Source organism: Myxocyprinus asiaticus, chromosome 46 (assembly GCF_019703515.2).
Source record: "Myxocyprinus asiaticus isolate MX2 ecotype Aquarium Trade chromosome 46, UBuf_Myxa_2, whole genome shotgun sequence".
Classification (NCBI taxonomy): Eukaryota; Metazoa; Chordata; class Actinopteri; order Cypriniformes; family Catostomidae; genus Myxocyprinus; species Myxocyprinus asiaticus.
The window spans coordinates 23,648,349-23,665,193 of NC_059389.1; the positions used below are offsets into that span (position 1 = coordinate 23,648,349).

Here is a 16,845-nt window from a genome sequence, read left to right on the forward strand (position 1 = left end):
ATTGTGTGTATTGTATACTGTACATTGTAGATTATTATTTGTATATTGTGTTGTAATTATGTGTATATTAGGTATGTAAATTGTGATGTGTAAATCTGATGTTTATTGTAAATTGGTGTATGTCTCATCACTGTCATGACTGCTATGTTGCTCGGAACTGCACCCAAGACTTTCAGAATCAGAATCAGAATCAGCTTTCACACACTATTGCACTTGTGTATATGGTTGTGTGACAATAAAAGTGATTTGATTTAATTTGATAATAGATTGTTAACCAGGGCTTAAATGGTAACCTGCAATTGCTACCTTAAGGAGCTATTTCTACAGTCTCTAGGCCTTATAATTAGTTTTATTTGGGTAACCTAGTGAATTCAGGTTGATTTCGTGATGTTAAATAATATTTTTGACTTTGATAAAATAAAAAAAAAATAAAAAAAAAATAAAAAACAGCTACTTTAGATGATACCATATGAAGCACATTTGTAAAAACATTTCCCCAGTGTAGCTTGCTGTTACTAATGTGATTAAACAAGACAATGCGAAAACCTGAAACTTTATCTTTGCTATAATAAAGATTAACATAACAGAAAGATGTATTTATATTCATAATTACAGTAAACATATTAATATTTTCTTTCCATTACCTGATTCCCATGCCTTTTGTGCCCACTAAACTCAGGAATACTTTCTTTTCCTTGATCTCTTTCCCTCCTATTGAAGCCAAACCAGCCACACTGCTCTTCCTCTCCTAAGAGGAAATCATAAAAGGAGGGCTAGTTTTACAAAACACCTACAGCTAGTTAAAAATAGGATTTCATATGCTTGTGCAAAGATGTTCTATCTTACCCTTGACTCAGACACAAACTGATCCACAAACTGCCACTTCAGAGGGTCATCAGTAGAGCTGAGTTTTATAAATAATTTAAATACCATATCATTATGGGAAAAGACAATAAGAATTATAGCAGTTAGTGTCTATAAATGCCTGAAAATGCTGTTTAATTGAAGCTTTGATACAATTACCTCTTGGCCGGAATCATTCCTACATCTGTGAAGAAATGTCACAGTGGGAATGATCAATAATCCACTCAATAAATCAATTCATAATGAATAAATAATACATTTTGACAAGGACAATCCCAAAACTATACAACCTTTAAGGAAGACATAATGCATGTTTCCTAATTACTTGCTCAACTGTTAAATCAATCACAAATTAGCTCTAATTGAATTACTTTAACTTAAAATCAATTAATGTACCCCTGTAGAATCAGGGGCAATTCACTTTTGCTCAATGTAATAAAGTTAGCTCTCTATGACGATTTAAAACTGGAAATGCAGTCTGAACTTGACAGGGGTCTTACGGCGGACTTTTAGAGACACAATCTTCTTGGTCTTGATGAGGTTGATGACCTCCTCATGAATACAGGAGGAGATGGAGTAGCCGTTAATACGCACGATCTCATCGCCAACCTGAAGATGACACAGCAAATCAGCAAACATGACATTTATATGACTTTAGCAACTCTCATTTAATATTAATAGTACTAGTAACACTTTATACTGGCTTTTGGATATAAATCTAAATCCACATATGGATTTTATTCACTTCAGGTATATCTATCTAAGGTCATTATGATTTGTTAAATATCATGCCAGCAATTTCTCTTTTTTTCTTTTTGTTAAATGAAAATTAAAGCTGACTTATAAACTTTTTACCAGACCTACATCATATTTTTGGTACTTTTTTAAACCATTATAAAAACACAAATTATCACATTTGAAACTATGATAATTCATAAAATGTTAGCTATGAAATTAGTCTTAGCAAAACAAAGGAGCTGGCCATTTTATTTCAAAAATGTTATTTCCATTGCCACAGGGAGAAACAGTACACAAAAATATGCTGTTTTATACCATAAACAAGAAGAGTGTGTCTTTGAATCAGAGGAAGTTTTTAAAAAGGCTTATTACTCCCCCCTAGTGGAGAGAACATGCATTAATTAGGACATTTTGGCTTGTCCTTGTACATACCAAATGTGGCACTATACTTGCTGAGACATAGTATATTATTTGCTGAAATATAGAGATGTTAGCTAAGTAGTTGGACTTTTATTACATGTAATACCATAGTTATAACAATGCAATTACAATATGACACTATATTAAAGCTGTTTATTCTCTTACCTGCAGGCCGACATTTCCTGCCTGTCCATCCTTGACTATCTGTGAGATAAAGAGCCCACAGCCGAACTCCAGACCCCCGCGAACACTCAAACCCAGACCCTCAGGGTGTGTACGGTCCAAACGCACTTCCTTCAACTTCCTGTGAAAATTGTAATTGAAAAATCAATATGAACTTAAGAGTTTCTTGATATTTGATATGGATGTCCCCATTTTGCTTTCATAACATGATCATGTTTTTCAGCATGATTTGAGAATGTTCCAAAGATCTTCTTGTGTGCTTCAATGGAATCAAAGAAATGGAATATAAGAAACCTATTGAGTTAAAATGGTCAGTGTCACAAATTTGCTTACATCTGATTAGTGATCTAGAAATAATGCAGAATTTTAAAGATTTCCTCTTCATTTTATGTCATTGAGTTTATTCGTTTTACATAGTTTTTTTAAATTTTATTTTTTATGTTCTGTTTATTTCAAAGTTTAAAAGAAAAAAAAAAAATCCCAGATATTCAATGTGGTCTTAAGACTTCTGTATGACTTTTTTGATAACATAATCAGCAGTAATCTGATTACACTTTTAAAGTAGTAATTATTAAATTGTTGTGGATTACTTTTTTTGAATAACTTACCCAACAATGTCTCTAAGTAATATTTTCCATGTTCCACAAATGACAACGTGTTTCAATAATAGGCTATCATAAGGGGAAGGGATTTCCTCAAAGTGGAAAGCAGCTATTTTGAATGAATTTTCAAGCTTTAAAAGACTTCATTCTGAAACAATCAACTCTCTATGACTGGTGGAACAGCGAGAGAAACAGAATCCAGTTCACAGTGCCCCTATTAGCACCATCAGACGTGGTTGAATAAACCTCCTCTCTCTGCCTGCTCATAACAACGTCCCTTTACCACGACTGACCGAGCATGAGAGAAAACAATTATTCTCTCTGGAGATGAGAGGGGTGGCTGTCACTCTACCTCATCCTCTCGCATTCTCTCTTTTCAATGTTCTTTACGTCTTTATTCCTTCCTATGTTATTCATGCACGGAAAGATTTCCAGACTTCTGAGAACCACCACACACCCATCAACTCTTCATTTACACTTCATTATTCTCTGTCTCTCTAATTCTTTCTCTCTCACCTGGATCTCTTGGGCGTGAGCTGGTCGTACTGCACCTGATGTTTGAGAGGAATCAGTGGTCTGATAGCATCGAACAGTGGAAGGCGTTTGGGCTCATTGATTACCAGCTTCAGGTCACCAACCAGGACAGGCAGGTCCATTGACCTAAAGGGCAGAGCAATTTAAAGAGGATCTGATTGAAAGCATGTCATGAGGAGGACAGAATAATTCAAAGCTGCATTAGAAGAACAGTGTTTCCATCAAGAAATCCAGACAACACGTATTATGTATAATTGCCAACACTATTGGAAGTAAAGCACTGAAACAGAAGTTTTGGTGTATGTGTGTATGTGTGATATATATATATATATATATATATATATATATATATATATATATATATATATATATATATATATATATTGTATATAACTGATATATTATGCATCCCATACTATTATACTGTACATTGCAAATATTAGTGCTGGAAACGGAATGTATGCTATAACAGAAATACGTGCATGTGCATGTGATACAATATAATGGATTTTGATTAGGTCAGAGGAACCAAAATCAAATCAAATCAGATGTTAATAAAAAAAATTATATTATTATTTTTTACATATAAATCAGTCTCTGGGACCTCAAACATAAAAATAGTGAATCTCAGTAGAATATGCAGTTAATTATACATATAAAGTCATAAAAACAGGTTATGAATTTCAAGTCAGCTGCTTTATGAATCATTGATATTCCACTCCTGACTCAGATATCACAGACAATGGTAACTGGGAGAATGGCTGCCTTTGAATGCAAAGAAGAAATTATCTGATCCAAGTCCGACTGAGAAGCACTGTGTAACTTTTCCATTGAATTAGGGCTCTTATTCCTGTTCAATGGAGCAACACTGCCCTACCTGTCCAGGCGAGCAATGACGTGTTGACCTGCACAAATAAAGACCTAATGGATTGTTTCCCTTGTATTTTGCATTTCATATTATTGCACACAGTTAAACATACACTGAATACTGTGGTTCTTTTGAATGGGTGATGTTTTTCATTTAATCAATTAATTACCACAATATAAAAAGTAGTTACCTGCAATTGTTACGTTAAGGAGCTATTTCAACCTGATATAACCCTTAAAATTGTTTTTGATGATGTAACCATATGCATTCAGGTTGATTCAGTGATGTTAAATAATATTTTTGACTTGAATATAACCAGATAATTTAGTTGTTACCACATCAAGCACATATTTGTATTTTTTATTTTATTTTATAGTGTTTGAAAAATTATGGAAAATTACTCTACATTATTTTTTCGAAATACATGCTATTGCTTAGATATTCTTCCCAGGATTTCTTTAAAATCTTAATTTAATGATGCAGTATTAACAAAGTAAATTTACACATTTTTTTGTGGAAAATTTGAGAGCAAAAGTTAAAGTAATGCCACAATGTCAGTGTTTGAGAGTGGTTGCCAGGTTGTTACTATGTGGTTGCCAAGGGGTTCCAAGTGGTTTTTAGTGTTGTTGCGTGTTGTTGAAGTCAAAGGCTGTGAATCCAATCAAAGTCTATATTATTTTGGTGCAAATTCATCAGTCACTTGGTAATATATACAGATACAGTAAGTCTATAATCAAGTTCAATGTTTAATTTCAAGGACATGTTTGTTGACAGTTTGTAAGATAAAAAAAAAAAAAAATTGTTGGTACTGTTTTGGCCCAACTGATGCATTGATGTCCAATGTAAAATCTGGGTTGTGAAGCAAAACCTGTTGAGAATCACTGCAGTAGCCTATCTTCAAAAAAATAGGAATATATTGTATTTGAGAGTGGACTCACTGATGGTACATGCGCAGAACATCATACAGATAGTCCTTTTCTGCTTCATTATCAATCAACAACTCCACCTGCACAACACAAACACAAAAATCTCAAATCAGATAATCATAATAATAGTCACAAAGTCAATGATAGTCACATTTTTACCTGGTGGTGGCTAATCTGTTGAAGAAATATTTTGAGGAAGCGTTTTGGCCAGTCAATGATGTAACACATCCCTCTCTCATTGAGCAAGAGACCAAGACGGAAGGTAGGAAGACGGTAGAGTGAGGAAGAGAGGTCAAAAGAGAGAAAAAGAGGAGGTGGAGTAACTATTGTGAGTCTTTAGGCGTCTCTCAGATTGGCTTATGCTGTCTTTGTTGGTTGGAGGGGTCAGGTGGATCTTTTCCTGTTTTGTGAGCAGCATAACTTCAGTTCTGCTCCATTGGACCTGTTAATGTACCTGGGCTCAGGTAAAGAGGTTTATCATGCTAACAGTGTCCCCTTACGAGTTGGTGCCATTACCAAAAGAATTGAAATGTTAACATGTTAAAATGAAAATCATGTTTCATTATTTAAAAGCAAATTATATTATTATTATTTTTATAATAACAATAATATAAAGTAGATAATGAATAAAATAATTCAAAGTACTCTTATAATGTATAATTAAAAAAAATATGTATATTAACTAACTGTAAATGTTAATTATTATTACTATTTTATTAAATATGTTATACGGTTTTGTTGTTTATATTTATAAATATTAAGTATTACCGTATAATATACTGTACATATACTGTATATATAAGTATATATATATATATATATATGTATGTGTGTGTGTGTGTGTGTGTGTGTGTGTGTGTGTGTGTGTCAATATGGTTATACTGTATCTCTCAATATATTTTTAATCTAACTTCAGCAGAAGCTCTCTCTCTTTCAACCTAGATAACAATATAATGCATTAATAATATTAAAATGTATTCATATTTGAACTAAAAAGACTATTTTAAGTTAAAATACTAAAAAACTGAATAGTTTCTCATTACCGAAACAATTATACAAATGTTGCGGTAATGATAAAGTGTAATGAAAAATCCATTGTCTAACAAATTTAACATCCGTTGTGGGAATGAGAATGCAAAGTGTCTGAAATCTGTATTTAAGTATCCATGTTTGAACTTCTACTCTTGCTGATGCATCGTAGCACAATAAGTCTTTACATTATTGAAATTTATTTTTTAAAATAGTTTATTTTGTTTATACTACATTTAATAGTCCTAATTGTGAAGCTGGACATGGTGTAGTAATGAGAATTTAACCAAAGAATTCTTTAAAAATCTAAAATAAAACATAATCTTTATTTCCAAAATGGAGCACATGTATATCTATTGTGTTCAGTTATCAAAATATCACTGTTGTGGTTCAAGCTCAGTTTTGTGATATATAGCGATTATTATTTTAAAAATAAATAAATAAATAAATAAATACATTATTATTAATGATACAATTGCAAAAAAAAATAAAAAAAGCATAACATGAAACTTATTGGGGCAAAAATTTCCAATTTCTACAAATGAACACAACTGCCAGTTTAATGCCAAGCACAAAATATACAGTGCATCCAGAAAGTATTCACAGCGCTTCACTTTTTCCACATTTTGTTATGTTACAGCCTTATTCCAAAATGGATTAAATTCATTATTTTCCTCAAAATTCTACAAACAATACCCCATAATGACAATGTGAAAGAAGTTTCTTTGAAATCTTTGCAAATTTATTAAAATAAAAAACAAAAAAAATCACATGTACATAAGTATTCACAGCCTTTGCCATGACACTCAAAATTGAGCTCAGGTGCATCCTGTTTCCACTGATCATCCTTGAGATGTTTCTACAATTTGATTGGAGCCCACCTGTGGTAAATTCAGTTGATTGGACATGATTTGGAAAGGCACACACCTGTCTATATAAGGTCCCACAGTTAACAGTGCATGTCAGAGCACAAACCAAGCCATGAAGTCCAAGGAATTGTCTGTAGACCTCGAGACAGGATTGTATCGAGACACAGATCTGGGGAAGGGTACAGAACAATTTCTGCAACATTGAAGGTTCAAATGAGCACAGTGGCCTCCATCATCCGTAAATGGAAGAAGTTTGGAACCACCAGGACTCTTCCTAGAGCTGGCCGCCTAGCCAAACTGAGCGATCGGGGGTGAAGGGCCTTAGTCAGGGAGGTGACCAAGAACCCGATGGTCACTCTGACAGAGCTCCAGCATTTCTCTGTGGAGAGAGGAGAACATCCAGAAGAACAACCATCTCTGCAGCACTCCACCAATCAGGCCTGTATGGTAGAGTGGCCAGGCCACTCCTCAGTAAAAGGCACATGACAGCCTGCCTGGAGTTTGCCAAAAGGCACCTGAAGGACTCTCAGACCATGAGAAACAAAGATTGAACTCTTTGGCCTGAATGGCAAGCGTCATGTCTGGAGGAAACCAGGCACCGCTCATCACCTGGCCAATACCATCCCTACAGTGAAGCATGGTGGTGGCAGCATCATGCTGTGGGGATGTTTTTCAGCGGCAGGAACTGGGAGACTAGTCAGGATCGAGGGAAAGATGAATGCAGCAATGTACAGAGACATCCTTGATGAAAACCTGCTCCAGAGCGCTCTGGACCTCAGACTGGGGCGAAGGTTCATCTTCCAACAGGACAATGACCCTAAGCACACAGCTAAGATAACAAAGGATTGGCTCTGGGACAACTCTGTGAATGTCCTTGAGTGGCCCAGCCAGAGCCCAGACTTGAACCCGATTGAACATCTCTGGAGAGATCTAAAAATGGCTGTGCACCGATGCTCCCCATCCAACCTGATGGAGCTTGAGAGGTCCTGCAAAGAAGAATGGGAGAAACTGCCCCAAAATAGGTGTGCCAAGCTTGTAGCATCATACTCAAAAAGATTTGAGGCTGAAATTGGTGCCAAAGGTGCTTCAACAAAGTACTAAGCAAAGGCTGTGAATACTTATGTACATGTAATTTGTTTCATTTTTTATTTTTAATAAATTTGCAAAGATTTCAAACAAACTTCTTTCACATTGTCATTATGGGGTATTGTCTGTAGAATTTTGAGGAAAATAATGAATTTAATCCATTTTGGAATAAGGCTGTAACATAACAAAATGTGGAAAAAGTGAAACGCTGTGAATACTTTCCGGATGCACTGTAGGCTACATGTAATAAAAATAGATGTTGCATGCTCAAAGGGCATTTATGGTGTCATAAACATTTTTTGACAAGTCCAAATGTCAGTCTACCTTTGGACTTCAACATCATAAACTTATTAAGACATCCACAACTAAAATCGGTTTCGTATTCTCTGCAGTTAATCTCTATGTGAATGGGATAAATCCAGTGGACATTGCAACAGATTTGTTGAAGAGAAGGAATAGAAAATGAAATCCAAAGATGTTTATTTTTTGTGTGGCTATGGCAAGCCTGTTTAGCTTTTAATGCATCCAGTGTTACTTGTTGTAATTTTATTTGTACTACTATTTCAATCAGAGAGATCTACAAATATTTTCTACTAGTAAGAATTCCAATTACAGAACTCTCTATTTGCATTTCTACTAGTAAGAATGACATTGCAATGGCATTTTACTAGTAAAAACTCCAATTAAAGAGATCTACAATTGATTTTTTAGTAGTAAGAATTATAATTACAAAGCTCTACAATTGCCTTTTTACTGGTAAAAATTCCAAATAAAGAGCAATTACACCGATTTCGCTTTCCAAATCCCGCCTGATGTAAGCTACATTTGAGCAATTCCAGCATTATGGATGTGACATTTGCAGTGAAAATGTCAAATGTAACTTCTCATAGAAAGTATAAATTACCATTATATGAAACCAATCACATGTATAATCCTAAAGCCCTGCTGATAGAGTCCAGACATCAGAAAAAAGTCAGTCTATACTATATTTTTTCCAGTTCAGATTGGGAAATACACTTGCGTTATGTATGTGACAAGTATGGATATGACTTTTTAAGAGACTACATACTTTGTAGGATCTCTGTGAATTGAAATTGAATTGAAACAATTCTGGAACAACAATAGCCACAGAATGTAGAAGGGCTGGCACTTCAAAAAACATGTAATATTATTATTTATTTAATTGTCGTTCTCACATTAATGAGAAAAAACTGTGTTATGGATGTGACATCTCTCTGTTATGGATGTGACAGTTCTGAAAGCAGCACTTAGCATACCCGACTATGTAAAAGCATATAAAATGCTTTGAAAACTGTAACAGAAACCTCTAGTGGGTATTTAAACCACCAAACACTGACATATGAGTCATCAGTATGGTAAGGCCGCACAATTAATCGACTTTAAACTGAAAAATTATACTTTGTGTCAAAATGGTCATACTGTTTTCAACAAGTTTGTCGCAGTTCAATGCGCATTACGTTTTGTCAAAATGATCGCAATACTATGATTTGTGTCAAAATGATCGCTAGTACTAATGATTGCAAAAGTTATGTTTTAACCAAGTCTAAAAATGGCTGGAATTTGTTTTATTTATTAAGAGGAAAACAGCAGAAGCAACACGATCTGTGTGAAACAAATGTCCAAAAAAGGTGTGGATACAGCACATACACTTGTAACAGAAAATATAATTGAATATTGTAAAACATTGAAATTATGATATGTATTAAGCAATTAAAACATCAAGTGCTGATTGTCGTTCTTATCGGAGGTTGTAAACAAACAAGGTGAATAAATATCAAATAAATATAAACATGAATATGATTAATTAGATTACATTTAATCTAGATTCCTTTCGTATTATTTTTCCTTTCTCTATTCTGCCAAGACTGTCTCTGCAAAGTGATACCTCCCCCTGTTGTCTACTTGTGGATTGAAAGTCTGAACCACTTGGTCAGGTGTCACCCAAGCTTTATCTTCCACCATTGGTAAGATGTACACAAATGCAGCATTTTCATTCTTTCTCAAGAACCGTATTTCAAATGCCTTGTGGTCTTGATTATTCACAAGTCCAACAAACTGTCTAAATGATTTGTTTACCTTGAACTGGATCAAGACACAATCTCCAGTTTTAATGTTCTTTGCAGCAGTTAACGGGGACTCAGAGGACTGGTGTTCATGAGTTTCAGTAGATGTGGCTTCTGAGAGCAAAAATGTGTGGACACCTGACTTTTCAGCATCAGAGTAGATTTTGTGACAAATTTTTCCCCAGGAAACTGGCTCAATATGATGGATGGACTGAGTGCCTGGAACAGCTGTGATAATGGCCAACCTATCATTCAGCTTGTGCTGCTCTGTAAAATCTGTGATTGCGATGGATGTAATCAATTTGATTTCAGTGTTTGGGCAACTCTTCCTTGCAGAATCTACAAATGATGCAGCATCTGTAACAAGGATTGCCTGTCTGCTGAGGACATCTGTATTAACAAATGCTTTACTGTTGCTCCCACACCATCCACAGCACCTTTATCATGACTTGTGGCAAAGAAGTGCCACTGCACCCTTATATTTGGGAACAGCTCCTTGAAAGTGGTTGACAGGAAACACCAGATTAACTTGTTTTTAAATTGAGAAGCTGCTCCATCGCTGAATGTGTGAATCTCTCTCATCTTCTTCATCATTCTTCTTTTGAATGTGCTACAAATTCTTGGTGAGGAAAATTGCCACAGACCTCTTGTCATGTTCCAAGCTGTCACTCACAATGACATATGACTCTGCATCTCCATCAGATCACACAACAGATGGAAACACTGTGATCTGTCTCTGAAGCCAGTGTGCTGACTGGATCTGATCTTGGTAGGCAGCGGTGTAGTTTTCAGCAAAATCTACCTGCAGCACCACGATTTCCTTGTCTGTCTTGTCTTGCATTTTTTTGGCCTGGAAAGATGCACTTTGTTGTCTCTTCACAAAACAGTGATGCAAAAATGTTGTAGCAGCTGTCTTGAGAACATGAAGTACATCGCCCAGTGTGCCACTCTTCTGGACCTTATTTGGCAGCCCTCCTGAGCTTCCCATGTGTACCAGGTTACCTTAATTAGCTTGCCTTCCTCTGGGATGTGACTAAAGATACACATTTCCCACAGCTTGCCATATCTGCACTCATCACACTGACTTAACATGCATTTGGGACAGTCTGGACTGCAGATCACAGCTTCAACACAATCCTGTATGCTCTGAAATGCTTGGCTTGTGATAACACGTTGCGCACAGTCCAGAGCTAGTTTTATATTTTTAAGGTATCGGCAAAGGCACACATTTCTTGGAGTGTCTGAACACCGGAATACATGAGATGGTCAGAGCTTACTGCCTTGCCTAGAGACTGTCTTGATTTAAATCGTGATCTCTTTGATGACTCCTGGAGTAAAACAGGAACCTGTGACTTCTTGAGCAAATGCCTTTTCTTCTGCCTTTGTCTTGCATCTCTGCCTCTAGTTTTGATCGTGTTTCCTTCTTTCATAGTCTCTCCGCTTGTTCTCTCTCTCTTTCCTTTTTCTTGAAATTGTCATCATTCCTCTTCCTCTCTCTCAATGCCTTTTGTCTTTCAGCATTAGTTTTTGCCATCGCACTATAAGATGTATATATCTTTGTATAAATAAATGTTATTGTTCCTTTATTTGTGATATTATTTGCGATTGTACATAGTTTTGTTGTTTGTTTTATTAAACTGATTATTATTGTTGTTGTTGTTAGCATTGATATTTGGTAATAAATTTGTTTAATAAATAAAACTGACGAGATTGATCCTTTCATAGTGGCAATTCACTTCATGGCTACAGTGTATTTCTATGGTTTTTAAATTATACTGTAATTTATCCACTTTTCTCAAAATTAAAATGTACATATATGTAAATGATAAAATAACTTACGAATTAGTGCAAATAAAGTGGAGATTCCATCTGAAAATTGAAGATTTATAATCACCTCAGAAATGACTCTTCTTTTAGGGTACGTTTACACGACAACGATGTACTGAAAACGGAAATGTTTTTCATTTGCATTTTTGAAAAGTTTTGTGTACAGACGTCAATGTTGTCAAAACGATCCCCGTTCACACGGATCTGCGAAAACGACTAAAAATGCTGTATTATGCATGCCAGGCCAGTAGTTGGCGATGTCACTTCATAAAGAAATACTACGCGCCTGCGCACATAAGCATTCTTCCACAGAGCGGTGAATACAAACAATGAAGATGGCGAAAGCATCGAGCAATTTTGTCTGGACGGACGATGAGTTTGCATAATTACTACAATTACTTTGCTGGAGAAGTGTCAATAAACTCAAAATCTTGAGCAGCACAAACACAGTCCTGTAGTCCACCATTGTAGTTTTGAATGTCTCACGCGTTGTTTTGAAGTACTCGCACGCATGCCTATAGACTGAACTCTCAAGATTGTTCAATAAACTATGCTCATTTTTACCATCACTTCATCTCCTGCCTTCTTCTGTATTCCCCTTGCTGACTCTTGGGCTGGTAAGAGAGTAAGTTAACATAAAAAGCTGTTGATGTTGACTGGTTTTGGATATCAGACAGAACTCTGATTTGCACAGACACCAGTATTCATATTATACATCTCAAATTGATGCCTATCAATCCATCATTCTTTATATAACACGTAAAACGTGTGTGCATGACGTCATCATTTTCACAAATTTGCACTTTCAAACCCGTTTTCAAAAGTTTGCGTTTTCAGGCCCCAAAACGCTGTTGTTGTGTAAACAAACAGCCAAAACGCATAAAAAGTTTTCCGTTTTTAGTTGAAAATGTTGTCGTGTAAACGGCCCCTTAACCACCAGAGGGCACGCGCGAGAGAGAGGGAAAAACACGTCATCTAGAGGTGTGTCCTTTAAGGTAAGATAAGGTAAACAGTCGGCTGAGTGAACATTTGCATTGCAAATGTCATTCCAGTATTGGTGCACACTTCATATGTGGTGGATGAACAAGGCCATTTCATTTAGGCAACAAGGCAACAGCACTTTAATACAGTAAAATACAGACCTATGGACAACTTAAAAAGGGTTTTGTTCTTTTGGTAAAAACTTTCTTTTTTCATGGTAAGGCATAAATTAGATCACAGTGGGACAAGTCATTTTGTTTACACAATGGCAAACAAATCCTTGTCGGAGCTCGGAGATCTGTGACTCTCCCATTGATATAATGATTTGACTTGAAGCATCCGTAACTGTAACGGAATTTTTTTTTTTGGTCATATAAAGTAAAGAAGGGAGACCATTTGTTCATCATACTTAACATCAACATAAATTTGCTTTGCACAGCAAGATTCAGCTTATTTGTATTAATTTTGTATTAATATTGTTTGAATGATTTAAACTTAACCTCTAAAACGTTACAGACGTGACACAGCTCTGCAATGCAGTGACCTCATAAATGTGGCTCTTAAAATAAGAAATAAAAAAAACACTGTGATGACGAATTGAGTGTTTATGTTTCTCAGACATTTCCTTTTCTTTCTGGAAAATTATTATTTTTAACATAGAGTGAAAATACTGTGTTCTTTGATCCCTCTTTTGCAACTATGAAATATGGCTAGATGAAAATGTTGTTTTAGAAATGGTGCACACCTCATGTGAGGTGGATGAACAATGCAATTTCCTCAAAAAATCTATTATAGGACTATAATACGGTAAAATATAGACCTAAATGAACAATTTAAAAGGGGTTTTGTTCCTTTGCTTGAAACTAAATTTTTTCATGGTATGGTTGACATTTCCGTGGAATTGCTCATTTCAAAATAAAGGCCATGTGTGACATGGTAAGATATTAGCATGAAATATTTTTACAAGCTTATTTAGCAAACATATTGACTGAATTCACGTAGTGTCAGAATTATAGAGAATATCGAGATGAAAACACAAATATGTTTTGTTATTGAATGATAATATTTTATATTAATTAACTATATTAATTCACCAATGTATACTCTTGAAAAAAGGTTCAAAACGTTTTTCAAATGTCAGAAACGTATACGGCCCACTGTGGTCTGCAGCATCTACAGTATAGTTTTTAGAAACCTGGCAGTCAGACACTTATGGATTTTGTCCCGAAAATGATATAAAAAATCTTTTTTTTAATCAAAAAGTTTTGAATGTGTAGATTGTGTGAAAGTTTGCAAAGTGTACAGAGGTGTACATGCAAAACAGTAGAAAGACAAGTAGTTTTAATGTTTTTTTGTTTTTTTTTACATTTTTTATTAATCATAAATGAGGATAGCAATTTTTTTTATTTTTAAAGAAAATTGAATAAAACGTTTGTCTGTGTATTATTTTTTAATTTACCCTTGCATTGTTTTTCCTTCATTCACAAGTTGTGTCTTATGTATGAAAAACTGGACCTTAATATTTTTTTTAACAGAATTTTTTATGATTTTAATATTTTTATATATATATATATATATATGTATAATAATATATGATATAATATAATAAATACATATTTATATATATCTTCCCACCTGCCAATTTATACAAGCCAGATGAATATGAATGTGCATGAGGCTCCATTACCATAATGAGATGGCACTGAATAGAGAGCTATATTATGCATTTCTTACTAGTAAGAATCACTATTGTAGAGCTCTAAAATTACATTCATACTAGTAAACAATCCATTACGCAGCTCTACAATTACATTCATACTAGTAAACAATCCATTACGCAGCTCTACAATTACATTCATACTAGTAAACAATCCATTACGCAGCTCTACAATTACATTCATACTAGTAGGAATTCCAATTACAGAGCTCTGCAATTAAACATATTTTTAATGCTAGTTTTTATTAGTAGAAATTCAATTAAAGAGCTCTCTTATTAGAATTCTTACTGATAATAATTCAATTGTAGAGCTCTGTAATTAAAAATGAATGGGAGTCAATGGAAACATATCATAAGTAAATATTCAATTGTGGAGCTCTTTAATTGAAATTCTCACTAGTAAAAAAATAAAAATAAAAATAAATAATCAGTTAGAGAGCTCTGTAATTGAAATTCGTACTAGTAAGAAAATAGATTAGAGTGCTCTCTAATTGGAAATCTTATTAGTAAATATTCAATTAGAGAGCTCTGTCATTTGAATTCTTGCTAGTAAAAATGCAACTATGACAAGTAACGCTGGGAACATTAAAGGATAATTTGGCCTTCCATAGTGTGGCACAGCCACCCCCATCTACAGGCAATAAGAGATGCCCAGCAATAAATTTTGCAATCCATTCTGCCTGACTACACATCTCTGTCACTGCATCTAACACAGTGGAAAAACTGTCCATTGTGTCTCTCACACAACAGATGGCACAATTCTAATATTACACATTTGGGAATCCTCTGTATCTCTGTATGGCGCTTCAAAATATTAAGAGCACAGACATAGGAATGACAAATCAATATATATGTATAGTATAAAGTCACAAAAGGACAGCCGTTTAGTGAGGTAAAATCGAATGAACACCTTTTGCCGAACTAGCCCATTTCCAGCAGTACGCCTGTCACCTGTTCAGCGAATCATAAGCACGTCCATGCGGTGACGTCATTCCTCCCTTTCTACCTGAAACTGTACCTTTAACCTCATCTTTGTCTTACGTAAAGCAATGAAATTGGACTAAATTCCTCATTCAAGCTAAATATGAAACTAGTTACATGTTCCAGGTGTTCACTATATTGATAAAAAAAAAGAAAAAAAAAAAAAAAGTCAAAATAAGCACAAAGGTTGGGACTTTAGGAAGCGTTTTCAGCGCAAAACGGACGTTATCAACCGAATAATGACGGTTTATGTGTAAACAATAACTGTCGGAAGCTTTACGAATGTTAATGTTACACTTTCCGAAACATTTCATACCGTAAAGAGGGGGCGCGTGCTCTTCCGGTATATCTTCCGAAAAATAGACCAGTAACAATAGTCTACTAATAATACAGTAAACCGGTCCTTTAAATTAAAATAGCAGTTTAAAAGTTCACCTTATGTCGAAATTCCCTCGCCACTTTGCGCTCCATTCTGTACAGCGGTAGTTTTCAGCGGTGACGGTAGGTTTGTTTGAGTCTCTCAGCCCCGTTAAACACACGACGATCTCTGAACGGATGGTGGAGTATCGTCGCCGGTCAGAGGTCGATACTTGCTGCTGTTGGGTTTATTACACATGCTGTCATAAAATTTGGCCATGCCAAATGAAATTATACAAGCATCTACCCATCCTCATAACATTAAAATAGTATGTTATTGTTAATTTGAGATTATTTCCATTATTGTAATTGAGGCTTGTAATGCCTTTAGGGGAAAAAAAAAAGGTTCAACCCTTGATATCTCTTTGTAATGTACCATTTACAAAGTGCATTAACAGTTATTGGGTAGACAAAACAGGACACCAAGTGCTTACAGCTTCTATAATTTCCTATATTGCTCCTTTTATTTCACAGTTTGTTTTTGTGCCGTGTGATTGTAAGTCACAGTATTTTACCCAGATTCTGTGTGTGTTCTACATCCCTGCTGTTTAGGGGGGCTTAGTAATTATCATTATTTATCACCATGACAAAACATTAGGTCTAAGACCACACACACTCATAGGATAATGTGTATGCTTGTATGCGTCCTTTGGTTAGTGATGGCATGTTCTTTTGTGTGAGCGAGTGTGTGTGTGTGTGTTGCAGAGAGATTGCATATG

General features: G+C 35.1%; 1 protein-coding gene across 3 annotated transcripts in view; it reads right to left on the reverse strand.

The window, feature by feature from the left end:
* LOC127436189 (harmonin-like) overlaps positions 1-16,284 on the reverse strand; it is a 37,766-nt gene extending 21,482 nt beyond the window's left edge. For 2 of the 3 annotated variants that reach the window (XM_051690195.1, XM_051690193.1), the window contains exons 1-8: positions 5,295-5,421; positions 5,148-5,215; positions 3,324-3,467; positions 2,188-2,326; positions 1,365-1,473; positions 1,024-1,048; positions 847-904; positions 645-748 (exon numbers count right to left, since the gene is read on the reverse strand). In XM_051690195.1, the coding sequence (XP_051546155.1) occupies positions 645-748; positions 847-904; positions 1,024-1,048; positions 1,365-1,473; positions 2,188-2,326; positions 3,324-3,467; positions 5,148-5,215; positions 5,295-5,363 (716 nt within the window). In that variant the 5' untranslated portion in view covers positions 5,364-5,421. Of the gene's footprint in view, positions 1-644; positions 749-846; positions 905-1,023; positions 1,049-1,364; positions 1,474-2,187; positions 2,327-3,323; positions 3,468-5,147; positions 5,216-5,294; positions 5,422-16,144 lie in introns of those variants that run through there. The other variant, XM_051690194.1, reaches the window with a different exon arrangement.
* Between the last annotated feature and the right edge of the window lie 561 nt (positions 16,285-16,845).